Here is a 23,658-nt window from a genome sequence, read left to right on the forward strand (position 1 = left end):
TAGAAAATTGTAATGGTGTAATAACCAACATTACAAATGACATGTGCTGTCACAACTGGATTTGTGCAAGCTTTAAATTTATAAGACAATATTTTTATCTTGTATTTTAAATAAAAAGAGCTAGTAAATTACATGAAAAAAACATATAAAATGTTTTTACTTTTACTACTGTTTTATTTTTTGAGAGGGGTCTCACTTTATGCATAGGCTAGTCTGGAACTCACTGATCTAGACTCACCTTGAACTGAACAACATCTTCCTATCTAGCTTTTATTTTTCTTTTAAAAAAAGAAACTTATTTACATAGTCATAACTAGTATTGTGGGAATAATTTTTACATTATGAATTATAATGCACAGTAAATTCAGATCTAAATAACCCTCAAACTTATTAGCAAATACTGATTCAATACAATGTTATCACTTACATCAAACTGTGCCAGTACTGTTCCAGTGATAAGCCCCTCAGCTAGCTGGATCATCGACTCCCGCAGGGAATGGTCATCTTGATGGACACTATCTAGAGGGGCTTTCTCAGGAATATACTGGAAGTCTGGCTCACTTTCTAGTTTTTCTTCCACTACGTCATATACAGCTAAAATAAAATAAAATAAAAAAACAAAACAAAAAACAAAAAACAAAACCCATAAGAATCTTAATAAAATTCAGTAAGAAATTGACAGATATTTTCTATAGATTCAATAACTAATAATTCCATTATCACTGATTCATGCCTTTGTGTAGAAAGAACCAAGAACGGCTTTGGGGTTGACAGGCTTCTGTTATTCCTTTGGAGAAAAGAAGGGTTCTTTAGCCATATAGTAAAATCTGAGGGCAAATTAAGAAAATGAGGCAGGACTACAGCAGCTAAGAGCACTTTCTGCTCTTGCAGAGGATACGGTTACCAACATCCGCCTGGCAATTCCCAACTTCCTGCAATTCCAGTTCCAACAGATAGATGTCCTTTCTGACATTCTTGGGATCCTGGGCTCATGAAGTAAACATAAACACACACGAGAGTGTTCAAATGTGTGGGCATTAATATGCAAATACAGGCAGGCAGGCAGGCACACACGCACGCACGAACACACACACGTTAATAAATACAAAAATAAAAAAATCAGGCATTTTTGAGCTGTAGATCTCAACAGACATGCCATTAATTTCTAGGAAATGGATCAATAGCACAGACAAAAGTCAAAAGATATGCTGACTTTGATCATATGATAAGTGAACACCAAGCTGTATAAGTCGGGCCCACCTTCTCTCATCCACCTAGTCACTAAGTATCCTTCGTATTCAAGTTAGTATAAGAGAGCTCAGATCTCAGATGATGGGCCTATAAATGCCAGGCTTACAACGTACCCTTGAGTATTCTCTCTCTCAGCTCCACTTTAAAGAAAATGAGTTTGCATGTTTTAAATATATTGGCGGTTTGCTTGAATGTGTGTAGGTATACTAAGTGCATGCCCGATGTCTATGGATGCCAGAAGACATTGGATGACAACCTGGAACTAGAGTTACAGACCACTGTGAATCACCATGTGGATGCTGGAAGTCAAACTCTGGTCCCTTGTAAAAGCATCAAGTGCTTGTAACTGCTGAGCCATATCCAGCTCCTTAACTTTACTGTTTAACATGGGTCTATTAACACACAAATGAATGGTTCATCCTATACGTAAACGTGTATATTCTCTACAAACCATTGCCTCCTCTTATCCATCTTGCTGGATTAAAAAACATCATGGACCATATTTGAGAGAGAAAAAAAAATGTGATGAAATCCACACTGAAAATGAGTAGAGAGGTCTCTGTCTAGAATAACCCTTTACAGGGCTCTAACTGGATTCCTTGTGGGTTTTAAAAGATAAAAGAAGCAACTAGAAGTGCAAAGAGGCCTTTGCTATCAAAGAGACTTTTTGTTTATATCTGGCTCTGTGCCCATCATGAATCTACAAACAGAAACAGAATGTTTGAATGTATTTTCAACTCTAAACTGAGAGTAATGTACCTATCATGTTTGGTGGCTGTGAGGATTAAGTGAAAACACACAGCAGCCTTGGTACACAGTCAGCAGCTACTTCTGTTGTCACTGAGTGCCATGCATAGGAGTTATTGTCAGCAGAGGACAGGAAAGCCAAGCCGAGAGACTGCTGTTGGTATAAAATTGAAGCTGTGACACACAAAAAGAGAGTAGACGCCTAAACAAACAAGTTCCTCAGAACCAAAATTAATGTTTGTTAATGCCTGTTTAATACTCGTAGAAAGCCAATTTTAGGAGTATACATGGATAATAACATAAAAATATAGACAAGAAGATGCCTGTTTTGACCAAATATAAAAAGAAAATTTTTCTTTTCTTTAAACGACACCGCACTGTGACATTCTCACTCATGAATACAACGGATCTGAATCCATTGTACAACTGTCCTCTTGTGTCCCTCTGTAGTGAAGACATCTTTCTACATTTACGCTGTAAAGATACAATACTCTGACTAAGTACATACATACCTCACGCTATTGATATATCTGCTGGTGGACACAGCAGGGTGTATAACTTGGCTACTGGGAATAGTACTATAGTGAATATAAATGCGGATAATGCTAGTAGTAAGTGTCCAGATGAGAGTTTGACATGATTAGTCAAGAGGGCACCACCTACCCAAAAATATAGTTAACCATATTTCTCTTTGTTTAATTAGAGTTTGTTGGAATTTCCTAGAAGTAGAACAGAAATGTATTTATTCATTAAACGAATATGCACTGACTATACTACTCTTAGGTTGAAGAGGGAGGCCACTACAGGTATGGTAGAATAAGCAGAGAAAACATTTCTGAATGAAGGAAAAACACAAGTTATATAAAAACCAAGAACTATTTGCAGGTCAGAGGAAACACAAGACCTGAAAGTATGTCAGGTTGAAGCTTTGGGGAAACAGTAAGAACTTCACTGTGCATCAGAGGTGAATGGAAGTGTGGGTGGGAGACAAGAAAGCCAAGATTTTGGATTCTTTTCTCCAAGTATGATAGATAGCACTGTCGTTTGAAGAGAAAACCGACAGGATATGTTTACAGACGCCTGCCCTGGCTACCATGTCCAGTAATAAATAGCAACACATTATAACAAATACTCAGTGCTAAACAGAGTACTTACCATTAGGTCGAACTAGGAGCACGAGTTCCCCAGAATGTCTCTCACAGCTAGCTTTAATAAACAAGACTACTTGATCATGGGTGTGTTCTGCAATATCCCGACCATTTATGAGTACCACTTGGTCCCCTTCATTCAACCGAGGGACACAGAGGTCAGCCTGTAATTTAATGTAGAAAGTGTTAAATATGCGCCCAGCATCCTGAAAATGTAAAACTTCCTTTTATAGAGTATAGAAAGAGAACTAAAATTACATATAGAAAAGCATCCATGTAAGGAAGATGGCTCAGTCAGTAAAATGCTTGCTAAATAAGCGTAAGGGCCTGAATAATACCCAGAAGGCACATAAATGTCCAGTGCTGCCATGTGTTCCTGTAATCCCAGTGTTGGGAAGGTTGAGTAGAAGAATCCCTGGAACTTGCTGGCTAACCAATATAGCCAGTCAGAGAGCACCATGTTCAGTGAGGAATACCATTTCAAAAAGTAAAGTAATAAGGTAGAGAGTGCGCTCGCTCTCTCTCTCTCTCTCTCTCTCTCTCTCTCTCTCTCTCTCTCTCTCTCTCTCATTTACTTGAAAAAGCAGAAATCTAGTTTTCTTTTGAACATCCTATTTTTTTTACAGCTTCACTGAACATTCAATTCCTTCCTCATGACCTATTTTGTCCATAGAGATTCAGATAAGAAGTATGTCACAATGCATATATACATACAGGCAGTCTTAATTTTGTACTGTTGAAGTTTATACAATTTCAGTTCCCACACCTTAAAGAGCATCAGTTTTGGAATTACATCCTCCGAATTTGAGTTTTCAGAATACACTGTGTCTTACTGCACTAATTACTCATTTGCTGCTAGTGCTTCAGTCCAAAAGTCTGTATCTGAAAACTGAGCACTGCAGCTGGAGCAATGTCTCCGTGGTTAAGAGCACTGGCTACTCTTCCAGAAACCCTAGGTTCACTTTCTAACACCCACATGGGGCTAAAAATTCCTCTGTAACTCCAGTTCTAAGAGGGAATCAGATGTCCTCTTCTGGCTTCAACGGGTACTGCATGCATATAGTGCAAAACATACATCAGGCAAAAGTTAAAATAAAATATAAATACACAAAATATATAAATAATAGAAATAACAAAAATAAATCTCAAAAATATCTTTAAAACGCAAGGAGGCACAGATTACACTTGTCAAAGCATATCTATCAATTGTGTATAACCAAGAAGCAAAGCATACAGCTGTGCTTATCTTTGGCTTGCAATGGGAAATCAGGAAAGCTCAGAGAAGAAGCATGATATTCCCAGACATGACCTTTGACCTGAGAGGCAGGGATGAGTGAAGTGAGAGCACTTCTGTTGTCTGAGGCTCTAGGTAGGTATGAATAGTCAAAAGGACTCTAGTTTTTTTTTTTCCCCCACAATATAATACCAAGGCTTCAAAGGACAAAAAAATGGAAGCAGATCCAAATATGGAAAAGATCATGGAAATCTGCTAATGTAAGAGGCTCATTCTGTATCATCAGTTTTATAACCTAAAATTCAAACTGACTGTGATAAAGTTTTATAAATGATTGATGTTTTGGGCTACTGAACACATTTTGCATTTCTCAATATTTTTGTAACACACAGCACAAAAGACTTCAATGTATAGAAAACAGATCTGAAAGTTGTAAAAACAGTATAATTTTTCTAATTGACTAACAGCTCATGGCATGACTTCACTTTGCACGGCCATCTTTAAAGTTCTGCACTACTGCATTAAGGACTGCCTGAATACTGAGAAAATCACTCAGTAATTAAGATAAAGGAGAGAGAAGAAACAGAAATAGGAATAAAAAGTCCTATGAAAACTTAGGAGCCAAATAAGCATGAAGGTGGCAGGCCAGGCAGTGAAGCAATGCTATGGCAAAGGGAAGGAGTTTATTACAAACAATTATTTCATCATTCTCAGTAAGGCAATGTGCCTAGTGGAAAGGACACTGCTACTGCTGTAAGGTTAAGTTCATCCTCCACTGCTTATGAAATGTGTGATTTTAGACAGCCAACACCCTGAAAATGTAACAAGAACTTATCCTGATTTATCATCTAGAGTTGTGAAAATAAAAATGAGTTAATTCAATAAAATGTTTTAAAATATTAAATATTCAAATGTCAGCCTTTATCTATTATTTCTGTTTTTTGTGGCTATATTTTATTGAAGTAGATGGCAAATATTTATATGGTTGTTATGTAGGGAAAAGCATCTATGTACCAGTTTGATTCTACACTTTTATAAATGTATGTTTAGGATTCCGCAATGAAGTAAAACGGTTGCTAAAGTACTGGGAGAAATGCTAGTTCAGCAGAATGTGCTGACTCCCACATTACTCTATGGGTAGGTAGTATGGAGGCAGAAAAGAAGTGGTCTGTGTATGAGGGGACACGAGTCCTCTATGAATCTTATACTACACCCATCAGCACTGATGGGAACTTGCTCATATTTAACCTGTCTTTTGTCAGATATAAAATTTTATTTGCGTTTCTTTTTGATCTGAAACCCTAGACATTGGACAAATTTTCTAAGGAACAGACAATGATTATAAGATTTCTATTTGTAAAGAAAATGATGTTTTTAATGTGAATTATCCATTTCTGAGGTACCCAAAACATACACACACACAAAGCCCTGGCGCTGAAACGCAGCCCTCAGCAGGGGAGGGTCTCTAGACCCAGCCAGCTTCAGTCCACTTAGAGTGAGTTCCACGACAACTCGGGCTAAACACAGAAACCCTGTCTCAGAAAACCAACAAGACAAATAACCACAAAACTATTTCCTCTAATCATCTTTTTTTAAAAAGGTCACAACATGGAAGACTGTGGTGGTATCTATATTAATGAGGTAATTTACAAATGACAATCTATCAATTCAATATGTTCAACAATGTTCTATAGCTTCAACATGTTCTAAATTCTATCGATATTTTTATAGCATAGTTCTACGCAGCAGAAGGGAGCACGTCACCAGCAATAGCTTATAAGATGTTCAGTGTCATAATTCAGATAACTAAATAGGAAGAAAAAGAAACATACCAGTAATACCATTTCTCAGAAGAAACACTGCTAATATTTTAGCATGCTACCAGATAACAACAATTAAAATTATTTAATGATGACCGAAAATTCATTACCAGAGAAGCTTAATAATGAGTAACTCCTTATTATAGATTAATGTTTTTACCATGTGCATATTAGAATTTAAAAATGATCCTGTATCATTCCCATTTAAAGTAATTTTAAAACAGAAAGTATTGCAACCCAGGCAGTAGCAGCACAGGCCTTTAATCCCAGGACTCAGAAGGCAGAGGCAGGTGGCTCTCTGTGAGTTCAACTGTGGTCTACTGAGAAAGTTTCAGGACAGTTAAGGCTACACAGAGAAAGCCTGTCTCAAACTCCACTCACCCACTCACCTCAAAAGAAAAAAAAGTAGGCAAATAATGAATTACAGTAAATAAAACAGCAAATAGCAACAACAAAAATCTCAAAAAAACTCCACCTTCATCTACACTTGTTGAATAAAGAGGCTTTTTTTTTTTTTTAACAACAGTACTCTTTAGCACTGCAGGAACACTCAGAGTAATAACTTCTTTCTAAGATGTAATTCAATTAAAATTTATCTTTTCCTGCAACTTATGAAACGACATTTAATATTTATATTTAACATTTGACAAGTTGCTTTTCTTCCTTTAAGCAAACAAAATGCTTTGTTTTTATTTTATATGTTTAGGTGTTGACTGCACATAAGTATATAACCCACAAAAATGACTGATAACTTAGAGAGAACATTGGGTTCCTTGGAACTGGAGTTACACATAGCTTTGTGCTACCACAATATGGGTTCTGAGAATTGGACAGAGGTCCTCTAGAAGAACAACCAGTGTTCTTACTTTTTAAGTATAGATTCTGGGGCAGAAGAAAAGGTTTAGTGGTTAAGAGCACTGGTTGCTCTTGCTCCAGGACCACCAAGGGATCCAATGCCATATTCCAGTCTCCTCAGGAAATGGGCACACATGTAGTATACATAAATACAGGAAGGCAAAATACTCATACACGACAAACTAATTTTTTTAAGTACATATGGGGTTGGAGAGCTGGCTTGGCAGTTAAGAGCATTTGGTTTTTGTAGAGGACTCGATTCTTAGGAGCCATACAGTGGCTCATAACTGCCCAACCTCGAGTCCCATGGGGATGCAGCACTATAGTCTGACCTCTGAGGGTCACTCCCACACAGTCCACAGACATATGTGCACACAAACACTCATACACACAGACACATTTGACAAAGTATAGTTAGTTTTTGGGGTTTATTGCTGCTGTTTGTAGCTCCAGTTGGTCTAGAACTCTTTTTTGCAGACCAGGCTAGGCTTGAACTCAAGAACTGCCTGGTTCTGCTTCCTGATTGCTGGGATTAAAGGCAGGTAACCATCACACCTGTCCTTTAAAGTATATATTCTTAGAAACAGTATTTTTTAGATAAAATTTGGGATAACTTACAGGTGTTCCTGGTGCTACCCGGGACACAATTACAGGCATCTTCTGATCAAACCCTCCCTGGAAAATACAAAAATAAAAAGTCAAATACTACCAAACTAAGAACATCTTAATATAAAAACTAAATACAGCATATATTCGGGATTACCTTTACATTGAATCCAAACCTTCCATTCTCATCAGGTTTCATTTTGATTAGAACAAGGTTATCATGTGGAATGCCACCATTAGGCTTGAAAAGACAAAAATAAATTTGAGAATATGAACAAATTATATAATTTATCTGCTTGTATGATCTATGTATATAGAGAGTTAATATCCTAAGCAGGTGTTAGTTGTGAGGAAAATAGTCTCTTGGCCTAATAACTTGCATACAATTCTCTCATTTCTCCTTCCATTCTAGTAGAAGAACACTGGCAAATGGCAAAAGGGAGATCTCCTTTTCCTCTAAATCTGTGTAATACCACTCAGGTTTTTACACCCACCATTCCATAACTAAGCTAACAACAAGAAATATTTTCCCATGACTAAATCCAGTATTCTGTCTCAATCCTGGTCTTACCTGAATGTTCTGTAGCACTGGACAAAGTGCTCTCTTTCCACTGGGCTTCTTTATCATACGATGTTGCCTACTTTTCCTTCTACCTTTTTGTTGCATATTCTCAGTCTCCCTTCATCTCTCTTATTCTTATAATTTGTTTCTATGGCCTTTATTTGGATAGCTACATATACTTCTGGATGATTCCCTTTATTGTGTTTCTATCATGAAAGTACAAGTTCAGTAACCATAAATATATCCAGGTATAAGACACACATAAACATTACCATAGAGTTAGTATAAAAGTTGCCATCTTTGGCAAAAATTCTGATCTCTTTTGATTAAATCAATTGTAGTGGAACAGTATACATGAGAAAAAAGAATGCGTTCAACTTTTGGTAATGGGAGAAACTCTGAGGAAATAAACAAAAAGGCAGGGAGTACAGTAATCACTGGAGACCTTCAACACCAGGTGCTGATGCGTCTTACGGACTTTCCCCTTTACATCTTATTTCATTTTCCAATGTTCCTTTAAATTTCCTGAAACATATCTGCCTGTGACTATGCTTGCATTTTTAGGAACACAGTGTATTCTAATGATAAGCTGATAACCTCACTTGTGGTTTACAATTGTCTTAAGAAAGCAATAAAATTGAGAAGCCGTTAGGATTTTAACAATCATTTTATTATATAAAGCATATTCTATATAAGCAAAAGTTATTATTTTGTAAAATATAGACTGAACATATAGCATTACAATCTGTACTCAATTTAAAAATTTTAGGAATATCTCTACATTAAGATATTACATAGTAAATTATTTACTGAATTATTAGCACTTCATCTAAAAACATATGTTTATTATGTATACTACATTTACACCAATTTGTTCCTTACAAATGAAAAAAAAAAGGTAACACCAAAATGGTATAAATCATGGTTAAAGAATCAGAAGAAAAAGACAAAGTATTATAATTTACTACTGAAACATGCTACAGTTGAATAGAAATTAAAATGCATTCAGAATTTTAAAAGTTCAAAGCAAAGCTACTTACAGTGGACTTTTCAGGGGAAGAGGGCACATCAAAGGATTCATTAGTATGGTTGACTAGATCTTGCTGAGAATGTGAAAAATGAATTTGGTTCCAACTGTTTTTCTTAGATTGTTTGGGTGGTAAAGCTGGAGGCTGCCCATCTTCAGGGGTCTCTTGTGATCTAGGTAAGAAAAGTGGTTAGAAGTAAATATTTTTCTGAATCATCTGATGGAAATACCTTATTCTAAATTAGGTAAAGCAACCAGATACCAACTATGTCTAATGTGTAGACTTTTAAGTGTTGTATTTACTTGGAAATGCATTTAATAAAGAATTTATCTTTAAAGTAGTAGATCTGGTTTTTTTTTTTGGGTTTTTTTTTTTTTTTTTTTTTTTGTAAAATCTCAAATCAACAGTTAGAGAATGCCTTAGAGATTCCTATGGAGATATCTGTTACTTGGCTACAAGCTGAGGAGCAGCTTCCATGTCATGAGACGGCTCCATGCAAGCTTCCAAAGGGAGGAGACAACCGGCAGGCCTACCCAGCTATAGCACCTATGAACAAGCAGCAGCAAGGCTGTAGTGGCACATCCACCTTAGTGCTGATGAATGCCCTCTAACTGCACTGAGGATCTACTCAACTGATACAGGAAACCCAGGGACAGGGAACTCATGGACCTTGGAGAAGAACCTACAACCACAACTATGATAAACTAGCACCATACCTAAGAACACTCTACGTATGTCCTTATTCTCACCCATCATCAAGGAACTCTGCCCAACAGATGAAGACTATTACAGAAAAACTTAACCAATCAAAATGCAGAGTTGTGGAACCTAACCTCAATGGATACATTTAAATAATAATTCCTGCATTTAAGGCTCAGGGAACATTGGAGAAGAGTGGGTAGAAAGAAGCAGAGAGGATCAAAGTGTGTCCTGTGAGACTGTATCTCCTAGTAAAATCAGAAACCTAACAAAGTCTCAGCAACATGGTTGCCTACACATGAGGTGAACAAGGACAACAGACATCCAAAGTAGGTGGAGGAAAGCTTTCAATGACTGAACCTTTAAAAAACCTTATAATGGTTCTTTGTGAATCACACACCTCAATTTTGTTTGGTTTGGTTTTTAACTTTACAAGGCCTGAACTTTACACAAAGAACTACGAAAAGCAAAGAGTGGGAGAAATACTCTTCCACAGAAGAATATACCAATTAGTTATCCAGTACCAAGTGGTCAGGCCAGCCTTGAAAGCACAGAAACCAGGAACAGAAAGTGCAGGCTATGAACAAACATACACACATGTATGTACATGTATGAATGCATTTAACAACAATTAATGAAAAAATAGGCTAGGAATTTAGAAGAGAACAAGTAAAGGAGTATTGGAAGGTTTTTAGGGATGACAGGGGAAATGGTGTACTTATAACGTCAAAAAGAAAAGAAAAACCCTTAGGTTTGGGTGTTGAACATAAAAAAACAAGAGATTAGAATATTGAAATAATCACTGCGAAGAAAAAATTCATGGAATCCTGCCAGGTGTTAAGGCGAGAAAATAACAATTTACAAGTATTAAAAAGCATAACCTTTTATTTATGGCAACAGGAATTGATAGCTAGGAATTCAGGAGTGATTTCAAGGTAGAAATTATAACTTTTAAAAGCAAACAGTCTATTTCCACAAAGGTCAGAAGGGAGAACCAGTGGTTCAACTCCTACCCTACTATGCTAGCATCGATGAAAATCATCTTGGGAGAAAGTCAGTTGGAACAGAATATTTTTCCCATCTTTAAATGAGCGTAGATTAATAACTGGATAAAAATGTTGTTATGTCATTCTTATATAGACCATGTATACTATGTACTTTTGTTGCATGTGATCTCCACTATCCTCTTCTGTCCTAACGTCCTCCTTGCTGCCTTTGGTCCTGTTTCTCATCCTTTTAAATTTAGATTCCACCCACAGCAGAAAACTTAATTTTCTGAGACTGGCTTATTTAACATAATGAACTCTAGTTCTATCCAAATCCCTGAAAACAACATGATTTCATTTTTTCTATGTTTGAATAATAAATATTTCATTGTAACTATATTCTACATTTTTTTCACCAATTCTGATTGGCGGCTCGGCTGATCCATAATTTAGCAATTATGTATACCCCCAGTAAAGGTGGCAAAGTACTTATCATTAGTGTAGGATGACTTCGATTCCCAGGAGTATTAAAGATGGATCATATTGATAGTTTTCATTTTTTTTTAGGAGCATCTATTCTGACTTCTGTAGCCATTAACGGTGTACAGGATTCTTTTTATGCAGCCTTCAACATCACTGTCAACACTTATCCTTTGTTTGGTGGGTTTTGGTTTTGGAGACAGGGTTTCTTTCTCTGTGTAACTCTGGCTGTCCTGGAATTCGCTCTGTAGACCAGTCTGTCCTGCCTCTGCCTCCTGGGCGCCTGGGTTAAAGGTATGCAGCACCACACCTAGCTGTTTGCTGTTTTCTTATGATACCTATTCTGAGTGGGATAAAATCTCAATGGAGTTTTGGTTTGTAGTTCCCTGGTGGCTAAATATGTTGTTGAACATTTTTGTCATGTGTTTATCAGTCATTTTTATGCTATAAAAAAAATTAAAGTAGCAACTTTATTTAAAGCAAGGAGCTAGGTTAGATGATGATCAAGAGTGAAAAAAGGCCACAAGTCAGGGTACTGGCAGGCCTGCACTTCTTTTTGAGAATTATTTGCTAGGTTTATCTGCCCACTCATTACTGGATTATTTATTCCTTTGTTTTTAAGTTGTTTGGGTTCCTTACGTGTTCGAGATGCTAATCTGTTCAATAAATACCTGCAAAGATTTTCCTCCTACCCTGTAGACTGTCTCTCTTTACTCTGAAAATTGTTTCATTTGTTGTATAGACCTCATAATTTGATGCAATTCCATGTGTCAATTTTGGCTGTCCTACTTTCTGAGCTACTGGAGTGCTACTCAAAAGCTTGCTGTCCATATTGCTATCTTGAAGTTCTTCCCATTTGTTGTCCTCTATTAGGTCCAGGTCTTCCATTAAGGTTGTCGAGTTGATTTTGCACAGGGTGAGACCAAGAAAATTAGATTTGGTCTTTTACATGTGAATTTCCAGGTTTCCCAGACTGATAAAAATGACTGGCTTTTTCTTTATTTGCTTTGGTTTCTTAAAGACAGGTCTGTACTGTGTAGCCCTGGCTTTCCTGGAACTCACTCTGTAGACCAGACTTTCCTTGAACTCAACAAAGAGATCTGCCTGCTGCTGTTTCCTGAGTGCTGGGGTTAAAGGTGTATTAAAGGTTTTTAACCTTTAAAAATTCTTTTTAAAATATACTATTTTACTTTTCACGTGTAAGTATTTTATGTGCATGTATGTATGTATGTGTGAAACTGAAATAACTAGTGTGATGGTTTGTATACGCTTAGCCCAGGGAGTGGCCCTATTAGGAGGTGTGGGCCTGTTGGAGTAGGTGTGTCACTGTGGGTGTAGGTTTATGACCCTCACCCTAGCTGCCTGGAAGGCAGTCTTCCACTAGCAGCCTTCAGATGAAGATGTAGAACTCATAGCTCTGCCTGCACCATGCCTGCCTAGATGCTGCAAAGCTCCCTCCTTGACGATCATGGACTGATCCTCTGAACCTGTAAGCTAGCCCCAATTAAATGCTGTCCTTTATAAGACTTCCCTTGGTCATGGTGTCTGTTTACAGCAGTAAAACCCTAACTAAGACAGCTAGAGTGACCTTGAATATATATTCTTTCCATTGGCAGTAGAGACAAGAACTTCTTCAGAAGCTGTCTGCTAGAAACCCTGTAGTTCTGGGATGGAGGGAGAGGTTTAAAATTGGGTAGTGTGACTTAATGGATGCACGAGAAAGTTTGTGCTAAGAAAAAAAGTCATGACAGCCTATGCTTTCCACCAGGGCAGATCATAAACATGCCTGCCCCTCTGAAGACTCCACAGTCTGAAGGCCTCCCAGGAGATCTGCTCCATCCAGGGGAACAGGTAAGGGACACTCCCAAGTAACCTCAGAGGCTTGGATCACCAAGGAGCCCAGCAGACTCAGAACCCATACCCTCTTTTCAAACTCCACCTCTATTCCTGCCTGTGCCTTTCTCCAGGGCAGATCATCAGTGTGCCTGCCCCTCTGAAAAACCCCACAGTCTGAAGGCCTCCCAGGAGATCTGCTGCAGCCAGGGCTACAGGTCTTGAAGGCTCCAGGCAGAGACACCCAGAGTTAACACCAGAGATAACCAGATGGTGAGAGGCAAGCACAAGATCATAAACAACAGAAGCCAATATATTTTGGCACCATCAGAACACAGTTCTCCCACCATAGCAAGTCCTGGATACCCCAACACACCTGAAAACCAGGATTCTCAACTAAAATCCTATCTCATGAAGATTATAGAGTCTTTTAAAGAGGACATAAATAACTCACTGAAAGAAAGACATGAGAATACAGGTAAACAGATAGAAGCCCTGAAAGAGGAAAACAAATAAATCCCTTAAAGAACTACAGGAAAACAAACAGGTGAAAGAATTGAAAAAAAGCAGTTCAAGACCTAAAAGTGGAAATAGAAACAATAAAGAAAACAAATACAATCATTGAAATGGAAAACCTAGGAAAGAGGTCAGGAACTACAGATACAAGAATTAACAACAGAATACAAGAGTTACAAGAGAGAATCTCAGGCTGGAAAAATTCTTCCAAGCAAATGCTCCCAAAAACCAAGGTGGAGCTGCCATCCTAATATCCAATAAAATAAACTTTCAATCAAAAGTCATTAAGCAAGACAGGAAAAAGACAATTCATGTTCATGAAAGGAAAAATCCACCAAGAGAAAGTCTCAATTCTGATCACCTATACCCCAAATGTAAGGGTGCCCACATTCATAAAAGAAACTTTATTAAAACTCAAAGCACACATTGAACCCCATACAATAACAGTGGGAGACTTCAATACCTCACTCTTATCAATGGACAGCTCATTCAAACAGAAAGTAAACAGACACAGTGAAACTAATAGAGGTTATGAACCAAAAAGATTTAACTGATATATACAAAACATTTCACCCTAAAACAAACCATCTTCTCAGCACCTCACATTACCTTCTCCAAAAGTTACCATATAATCAGTCACAAAATAAGCCTCAACAGATACAAGAAGATTAAAATAATCCCATGCGTCCTATCAGATCACCCAGACTAAGGCTGGTCTTCAAAACAACAAAACCAACAGACAACCCACATACCCGTGGAAGTCAACAACTCTACTCAATGATAACCTGGTCAGGTTCTGGCCACCAGGTAGAGACTTCTGAGACAAGACAATAAATGACAAGGGGACTGTGGCAAGTCAGCTGTGGCAGTTGGCACTGCCCACTCTTAAACTCTTTGCCTAGAACAGGAAGGAGGCCGTTGAGAAATATCTCAGTTTGAAAATTCACCCCTGAGAGCTCTAGAATGAAAAGAAGCCAACACACCCAAGAAGAGTAGACAGTAGGGTATAGGCAAACTCAGAGCTGAAATAGAAACAAAGAGAGAGATACAAAGAATCAACAAAACCAAAAGCTGTTTTTTTTTATTTGTTTGTTTGTTTTTTTTTCTTTGATAAAATCAACAAGATAGATCAAAACCATAGCCAAACTAACTAAGGGGCCCAGAGGTCCAAATCAACAAAATCAGAAGTGAAAGGGAGACATAACAACAGAACCTGAGAAAATTCAAAAATCATCGGATCTTACCAAAGCCTATACTCAACAAAACTGGAGGAAATCTAGAGGAAATGAATGATTTTCTAGACAGATATCACTTAAAAAAAAGTTAAATCAAGAGCAGATAAACTATCTTTTTTTTTAAGATTTATTTATTTTATGCATATGAGTACACTGTAGCTGTCTTCAGACACACCAGAAAAGGGCATCAGATCCCATTACAGATGGTTGTGAGCCACCATGTGGTTGCTGGGAATTGACCTAGGCCTCTGGAAGAGCAGTCAGTGCTCTTACCCACAGAGCCATCTCTCCAGTCCCCGCAGGTAAACTATCTAAACAGGCCCATATCATACCCTAAGGAAATAGAAGAAGTCATTAAAAACCTCCCAGTCAAAATAAGCCCAGGACCATATGGTTTTAGTGCCCAATTCTACAAGACCTTCAAAGAAGAGCTAATACCAACACACCTCAAACTACTCCATAAAATAAAAACAGAAGTAACACTACCTAATTCATTCTATGAAGCCTCAATTACTCTTGATTACTAAACCACATAGAGACACAACAAAGAAAGAATTTCAGAACAATTTCCCATATGAATACCAATGCAAAAATGCTAGCAATAAAATTCTAGCAAACTGAATCTAAGAACATCTCAAAAACACCAGTCACCAGGATCAAGTGGGCTTCGTGCCAGGGATGCAAGATTGGTTCAACATATAAAATTCATTAACATAATCCACTATATAAACAAAATCACATGATCATCTTACTAGAGGCTGATAAAGCCTACAAAATACAATACCTCTTCTTGTTAAAAGTATTAGAAATATCAGAATTCAAGGTCCATATGTAAACATGATAAAAGCAGTCTATAGCAAATGAACAGCCCTTATCAAATTAAATGGAGAGATACTTGAAGCAATCCCACTAAACTCAAGGACAAGACAAAGGTGCCCATTCTCCCCATATCTATTCAATATAGTACTCAAAGTTAAAGCTAGAGTAATAAGACAACGAAAGGAGATCAAGGGGGTGCAAACTGGCAAAGAAGTAGTCAAGGTATCACTATTTGCTGATGATATTATAGTATACATAAGTGACCCCAAAAATTCTACCAGAGGACTTCTACAGCTGATAAACAGCTTCAGCAAAGTGGTTGGATATGAAATTAACTCAAACAAATCAGTAGCCTTCCTTTATAGAAATGAAAAAAGAGGCTGAGAAAGAAAAGAGTGAAACAGCACCCTTCATCACAGTCACAAATAATATAAAATATCTTGGTGTGACTCTAACCAAACAAGTGAAAGATCTGTATGACAAGAGCTTCAAGACTCTCAAGAAATAGAAGAAGGCTCATGGATTGGTAGGATTAACGCAGTAAAAAATGGCCATGCTACCAAAAGCAATCTACAGGTTCACTGTAATCCCCATCAAAATTCCAACACAACTTTTCCAGACATGGAAAAAACAATTCTCAATTTCATATGGAAACACACCCAAAAAAAAAAACAAACAAACAAACAAAAAAAAAAAAACAAAAAAACCCCAGGATAGTGAAAACAATTCTTAACAATAAAAGAACTTCTGGGGAAATCTCCATTCCTGACTTCAAGCTGTATTACAAAACAATAATGATAAAAACTGCATGGTATTGGTACAGACAGGTCAATCAAAGGAATTAAAGACCCAGAAATAAACCCACATACCTATGTACACTTGATCTTTGACAAAGAAGCCAAAAACGTACAATGGAAAAAAAAGAAAACATCTTAAATAAATGGTGCTGGTCTAACTAGCAGTTAGTATGTAGAAAAATGAAAATAGATCCATATTTGTCACCTTGCACAAAGCCCATGTCGAAGTAGATCAAGGACCTCAACATAAAACTAGATACACTGAATCTCAAAGAAGAGAAAGTGGAAAAGAGCCTTGAACTCACTGGCACGGGTGGGGGTGGGTTGGGGTTTCATAAAGAGAACTCCAATAGCTTTGGCTCTATGATCAAAAATTGATCAGGGAACCTCATGAAACTGTAAAGCTTCTGTAAGGCAAAGGACATAATGAACAAGACAAATCAGCATCCTACAGGTTGGGGAAAAAAATCTTTGCCAACTCCACATCCAATAGAGGGTTAATATCCAAAATATATAAAGACCCCTAGAAGCTAACCTCTAATAAAACCAAACAACCCAATAAAAAAATGAGGTATAGAGTTAAACAGAGAATTTAGAACAGAGGAATCTCAAATGACTGAGAAGTACTTAAAGAAAAGTTCAAAGTCCAAACAATCCTGAGATTCTGCTTTTCATCAATCAGAATGACTAAGATTAAAAACTCAGGTGACAGCACAAGCTGGCAAGAATGTGGAGAAAGAGGAACACTCATCCCATTGCTGTTTGCAAATTCCAGGATTGCAAACTAGTACAACCACTCGGAAAGTAGTCTGGAGGTTCCTCAGAAAATTAGAAACAAATCTACCTGAAGACCCAGCTCGAGAATATTGTCCTGAGTGAGTTAACCCAGACCCAGAAAGACACATATGGTATGTACTCACTTATAAGTGGACATTAGCCATAAAGTGAAGGATAACCATGCCACAATCCACAGACCCAAAGAAACTGGATAATAAGGAGGTCCCAAGGTAGAATGTTGCTTGAGTGTGACAACTATCTCACTTATTTTTTCCCTTGATATATGTTGCCATATACTCTATATATGGTTTCTTTCCTTAAAAAAAAATTAGGAAGACTGTTTTACATTTTCCATCTTCCTGACTCCACTATTATATTATCTGAAAAAAATATTTGGGAGTATACACTAAAAAATGAAATAATAGTAACCAGACAGGTAAAAAGGAGGAGCGGGAACAAGGTATCTCAAGGAGAAATGAGTACTTTTACAAATATGAATTTATAATTATATCAAGTACTCTATCTAATTTCCAAAGTTATTTCAAGTGAAGAAAGTTAAAATATTTGAAAATAAAGAATTAAGAAGCAAAATGAAAAAGCAGTCTTACGGTGATGATTCCAGAACTATGCTATTAGCTTGCGTTGATGATGGAGATCTCTGACTTACAAAATCCTCACTGGGGGATGTATGAACCACATGGTCTACCAAATGACCAACTGAAGACGGCCGAACCCGGGTCCCCTCTTGTGTGAATGAAGAATTTCGACTAAATGAAGAGAAACAAAGTCTGAACAATAGTATACTTTAATTTTCCCTGTTCTTTTTTGATCATGTTTTCATGAGAAAATGTGTGTGTTTGTGTGTGAGAGATTCTATACTAACTTCGTAGAATCTCTAACAGTGATATAAACAGTGTAATATAAGTGAAAAGAACACACATTGTGAAGTCAAGACATGCCTGCAGTCTATAAGCTGCCCTCAGGCCTTAGCCACTCCACTCTTATCTCCACCTAGTGTTACTTGATTTCAGCCACTATAAACCTTATGCCCTATTCCACTTTTCACATGCATTAAGACTCTAAGACACTACAACAAGGATGCATGTGTCCATCTATAATTAGGATTTTGTAGATAAAAAAATGAGACAGAAATTAGTTTCAAGATTCAAACAGTGACTCTAGAGCCACTGCTTAATCACTATGCTGTCCTGACTCTTAAAAAACAAAACAAACCTATCATCCTTAAAATTATTTCATTCCCTAGAAACTTAATCCCAGCTACTGCTGTTATCTAGATCATCTCTCTTACACTTCTCCCTTCCTCACCCCTCGCCTTGCTTCTCTTACCTTGCCCTTCCTCTGATACATATTTGAGGAAGACTTTCTTATCTTTTTATTACCTATCCAAAACCTGGCAGGTTTGTAAGAAATGCTAGACGGCAACACGCACACACGCACGCACGCACGCACGCACGCACGCACAGAGAGAGAGAGAGAGAGACAGAGACAGAGAGAGAGAAAGAGAGAGAGAGACCCACATTTTAAAAAAGCAAAATACAATAAAAAATTTTTGAAACTTTGATCAAAGGACATAATTTTCATAAATTGTGATCTTTAAACAATAAAGCATGTAGCCACTACTGCACGCAAGGTTAGAGCTGTACCACATGGTTCTTGGCCCAGCTCTACCTGAGCTGACGGGGTTACTGTTAGTCTTTTTCTAGGCCACAGAAAGTACTAGAGCTTGCATCACAATCATTCAAACAAAGCATTTTCAAACAATTTATACCCCCTTAGAAATTCTGGTAGAAATCTATATGAAAGTAAATGGACTACATAAATAACAGTTTTAGGAAATGTTCAAGTCATGACTAAATCATGAATTATCCTTCCAGTGAAAACAAACTGCTGAGGAAAGTGAAGGTTGTTCTTCAACCTTCTACTTGCTCATTCCCTAAGGCTATTCTAGGTCACTTTACAAGGAGCAGAGCAGCAGGAAAAGAAGCAAGAATGTCTGAAGTAACAAAAGCCATGTTTGGGACTGGTGAGGTGGCTGCCCAGGTAAAGGCATCTGCCACAAAGCCTGAGGACCTGGTTTCAATCTTGGGGATCCTAAAATGTAAAAACTTACCCCCCCCCAAGTTGTTTTCTAGCCCCATATGTCCACTGTTGCATATGCACGCCCACATACCCTTCACACACACACACACACACACACACACACAGAGAGAGAGAGAGAGAGAGAGAGAGAGAGAGAGAGAGAGAGAGAGAGAGAGACATGCTTAAAAAAAGTAAAATACAATATTTTGTTGAAAATTTGATCAAAGGACATAAATACTTTATAAATTGTGATCTTTAGGCAATAACTTAGAAAGCACAAAACACAAGCATGATGCAGGCTTGCCACTTACTGGTTGGGAGTTCCAGGTGGAGACCGGGATGGGAGACTTTGTGTTTCTAACCTGTCATCAGATAACGAATTTCTGCTGACTACTTCCCAATCCATTAATTTCCGGGCCAAAGGCTTACTTGGAGATCTGCAGAAAATATATGAATAATGCATAAAAAGTTTTGTTTTTATATAACTTTTGAGTCAAATCTTAAAATTCATTTTAGTAAGTCATAGTCAATTTGCTCATTATATTTATATCATGATTTGATATGTTATGATTATCAAAAGGCTTTACTTGCTTTATATGACAAAAAAAAAAAAAGAATGGGTCTATAGATTGTTGTCTATATGCAGGTGAGGGCACAAGATAAGGCAAGGCCTTATCACAAGATATGGTGATTGGACAGTGAAAAAGTAAGGCAGGCACAGAGTTTAAGAGAGAGGAGAGATGAGAAAGGAGAAGAACCAAGATGGAGGCAGGGAAGGACAACCCAGATCTGTGTAGCCTTAACGGGCCACAGGTAATTATAAATATTTCATAAGGGATGGAATTTTACAGGACAATTTGTCTTATCTAAGTGGGCAGTTTATATCACTATTAACTGGCTCTGAGTTTATTGTGTGGATGTTTTGTGGAGTCATAATTTAAGATATAAATCTGATTGATAAATTACAAGCTGATTGAATTTTGATTTTAATGGGTTACTCCGAGTTCTGACTATAACTACAGGGGGCAGATGCTGGGAATGTGAACAGAGTCTGCAACAAGAGAGCTGCGAGACAGGTGGTCTTTGTATGGAATGACCTGGCAGAGACCCACCTTGGGAACCAGATAAACGGTGAGATCACTGCAGGGTCCAGAGAGTAGCCTGCTGGAATGTGGGATGGAAATTGGGAACTTAAGAGACAGATAGAGATGTTTTGCTCATTGAGATGAAAATACCCCACAGATGCCATGTGGTCGACTGGAGCTGGCAACAGTGTGGGTTTGTGAATTCCTTTTTTAATATTTACTACTACATGGGTCTATGAAGAATAAGGGATATTGAAAAAAATATGAGAAGCAATGAGTAGTTTGCTATCAAACATTTTCTCAAATTGCTAATGTCAGAAGTCTTTACCTATACCTATTGTAGAACACTCAGAACACGGTTTACCACAAAGTATAATGAACAATTCTTACCACATCATCTCCTCAATGACTTTCTGAACCTCTGCTTCAATGAGGAGGTCCAAAAAGATAATCGTGCATGCTGAATTTAGTTTTTTCTCTTTTTTCCATTTGTTTCTGTAAAAAACATTCTGTATCTTGTATCTTTTTAAATAAAGATTATTCTAATTTTAGTTATGTGCACGTATTCTTGTATGTGTTTATGCACACAGTGTGGGTGCTTGCAGAGGCAAGAAGAGGGTATTAGATCCCTCGGAGCTAAAGTAAAAAGTAGGCAGCTAGAGTCTGCCTGGGATGAATTCTGGAAAATGGACTTTAGTCTTCTGCAAGAGAGCAGCAATGGCTCCCAACCACTAAGAGATTGCTCCAACACAAAAGAATGTTTTATTATCTATTGTCACTACCATAGTGATAAAATAGAATTAAGTAACATGCTAAGAAAAAGATGCTAATCTCCACAGATCAAATTCAGAAACATAAGCCCTTAGAATTTGACAAATGTTAATAACCAATGTCTTCAACATGTAAATTTAAGTACTACTGAAATCTCCTTTACTTAAATGTATACTTTTTTGATATGTAGAATTCTGGAGGTTAATAAAATAAATTAAGTGGCAAATATAACATATAATAAATCACCTTATATGCTTTTAATCTCAGTAATAAATTTCCCAAGACCCATAAAAATCATGTTATTTTCAATGACATCACAATATAGGCATACTGCAAAAATCAGATCATAAAACTTTTAAATAGAAACACTTATTTGTATAAAACAGCACAGTAGGGTGACTGCACACATGAATTCAGAGTGGTTATGACAGCAAAGCAAAAGCTGTGTAAACTCGAGCTAGACTACAGCCTCCCCTAGATGAGTAGCTCTTGGCAGTTCTTAGCGGCCAAGAAAGAAAAGGTCAGTTTTCTTTAATGATGTAGCATCTGATAAGTCTACCATGCTCTAGAAGAAAGCTTCCAAGACTATCTGGGCAATACAAATTGGCCTTGATAGAGAAACAAAGACAAAAGCACAACAAACACAAAGTTGGAGGATAACAGTAGAAGGAATAGGTCTAGGAAGATTTGTGAGAGGAGGTAAATACTATCAAAATATAATGGACAAAATTTTAAAAATCCCATAAAAACTTATTTAAAAACCAATTAAAGCTATGTTTTTGGTCACGGCCCATCATATTTAAAGATCTTCATTCTGCGAATTATATTTTCAGATTTTGCAATAATAATAAAGACTGGACCTATGTAATTTTAGATTACTGCAAGTTTTTCCACTTTAAAATATTGTCCATAATTCCTCTCTTGTTATATATTACACTACATAAATTTATACAAATAAAGAAAAAATACCAAGCAAAGTACAAAGTAAATGCAAAATTAAGTACCTCAAACAGACCCAAAGAGTGAAATCAGTGTGTACCTAAATCTAATGTGATTAAGCTTGTAGTTGCAGCCTATAATTTCGTTTATGACACATTAGCTGCACAAACAGAATGGCCTGAGAGAATGGCAATGCTCAGCAAATGGTGCTCCACCGTGTTTTATGTCCACAACAGGAAGCATTAAAAAAATCAGGGCTACTAGAGACACTGAATTCTAACTATGGCCTACAATAGAAAAATTGTTTCTATACTAAATATTTAAGTTCACAGGTAGAACAGGGTCATGACATACTTCTTTACACTTAATTTTATGAAAAATCTAGATTTTCAGTACAAAGTTTCAGACTCTTTAAAAGTCTGTTAAATTAAACTGGAGAGATGGCTTAGTGGTTAAGTTAAGAGCACTGGCTCTTCTTCCAGAGGACCCTGGTTCGATTCCCAGCATCCTTGCGGCAGCTCACAACTGTCAGCAACTCCTATTCCAGGGCATCAAGCAACCAAACACAAACATACATGCAGATAAACTACTAATGTACATAAGTATAAAAACGTTATTAAGTTATGAACAATAAATATGCATGAATCAAAATCATACAAGTATCTTATTATTCGAGGATTTGATAGCCAAACCATCTTAGTCTGACCTAATCTCTTCTTCTAAAAGAGACATGGTGCTAAAGGTAACCAACAAGCAAACAAAAAGGACAGACTCAAATTTCATTTTCCAAGTGTAAAGTCAAAGTAATTTAAGCACAGAGACGTCTTCCCAGCACCATGAGCTTTAGTTTAAGACTTAACTTGAATTCTGGACACCATTAGATTTAACCCCTCACAGTGGAGAGCACATAAATTCAATTAGTCACAAATGAGAATATACTATGTAATCTCTTCAATTTAAAACATAAAATCTCAAACTCATCATAATTTACCACCTATAGTTCCTTTACTAATGTTAATCCTTACTACTCACAAACTGTTCTTTCTTCATATATTAGACTAAATGTAAGCGGTGAGAGCTAAGATTAATTACTACTAAGAGAAAAAAAAAATCACCTGAAAAATTGAAAATCCAGCATACTTACCTAGTACAAACTGTCCAAACATTTCATTCTTGGTAATGAACTAAACATGTTTGGAAATGTCTTGAGTTAACTAAATTTCAGGCATTTTACTTTATTAACAGTTTTAACCTCAGAGACCCACCCACTCAAGCTTGCTGTCTATGTTTCCTGTTCTGAGCGGAAATTTCAGAGAAAAAAATACCACACTGTTAGCAATGTGGTGAGTTTATTTTCTGACCATGGCACC

The 23,658-nt window shown here is 37.1% G+C and overlaps 1 protein-coding gene across 5 annotated transcripts in view; it reads right to left on the minus strand.

The window, feature by feature from the left end:
• The window catches only part of Ptpn4 (protein tyrosine phosphatase non-receptor type 4), a 175,112-nt gene that overhangs the window by 32,212 nt on the left and 119,242 nt on the right, over positions 1 to 23,658 (minus strand). For 4 of the 5 annotated variants that reach the window (XM_032915205.1, XM_032915204.1, XM_032915203.1 and 1 more), the window contains 7 exons: positions 19,805 to 19,930; positions 18,002 to 18,160; positions 9,264 to 9,423; positions 7,819 to 7,902; positions 7,674 to 7,730; positions 3,154 to 3,310; positions 428 to 594 (listed from right to left, as the gene is read on the minus strand). In XM_032915205.1, coding sequence (XP_032771096.1) covers positions 428 to 594; positions 3,154 to 3,310; positions 7,674 to 7,730; positions 7,819 to 7,902; positions 9,264 to 9,423; positions 18,002 to 18,160; positions 19,805 to 19,930 — 910 coding nt within the window. The remainder of the gene's footprint in view (positions 1 to 427; positions 595 to 3,153; positions 3,311 to 7,673; positions 7,731 to 7,818; positions 7,903 to 9,263; positions 9,424 to 18,001; positions 18,161 to 19,804; positions 19,931 to 23,658) is intronic. The other variant, XM_032915206.1, reaches the window with a different exon arrangement.

The sequence above is a fragment of the Rattus rattus genome, chromosome 10 (genome assembly GCF_011064425.1).
Source record: "Rattus rattus isolate New Zealand chromosome 10, Rrattus_CSIRO_v1, whole genome shotgun sequence".
Taxonomy (NCBI): domain Eukaryota; kingdom Metazoa; phylum Chordata; class Mammalia; order Rodentia; family Muridae; genus Rattus; species Rattus rattus.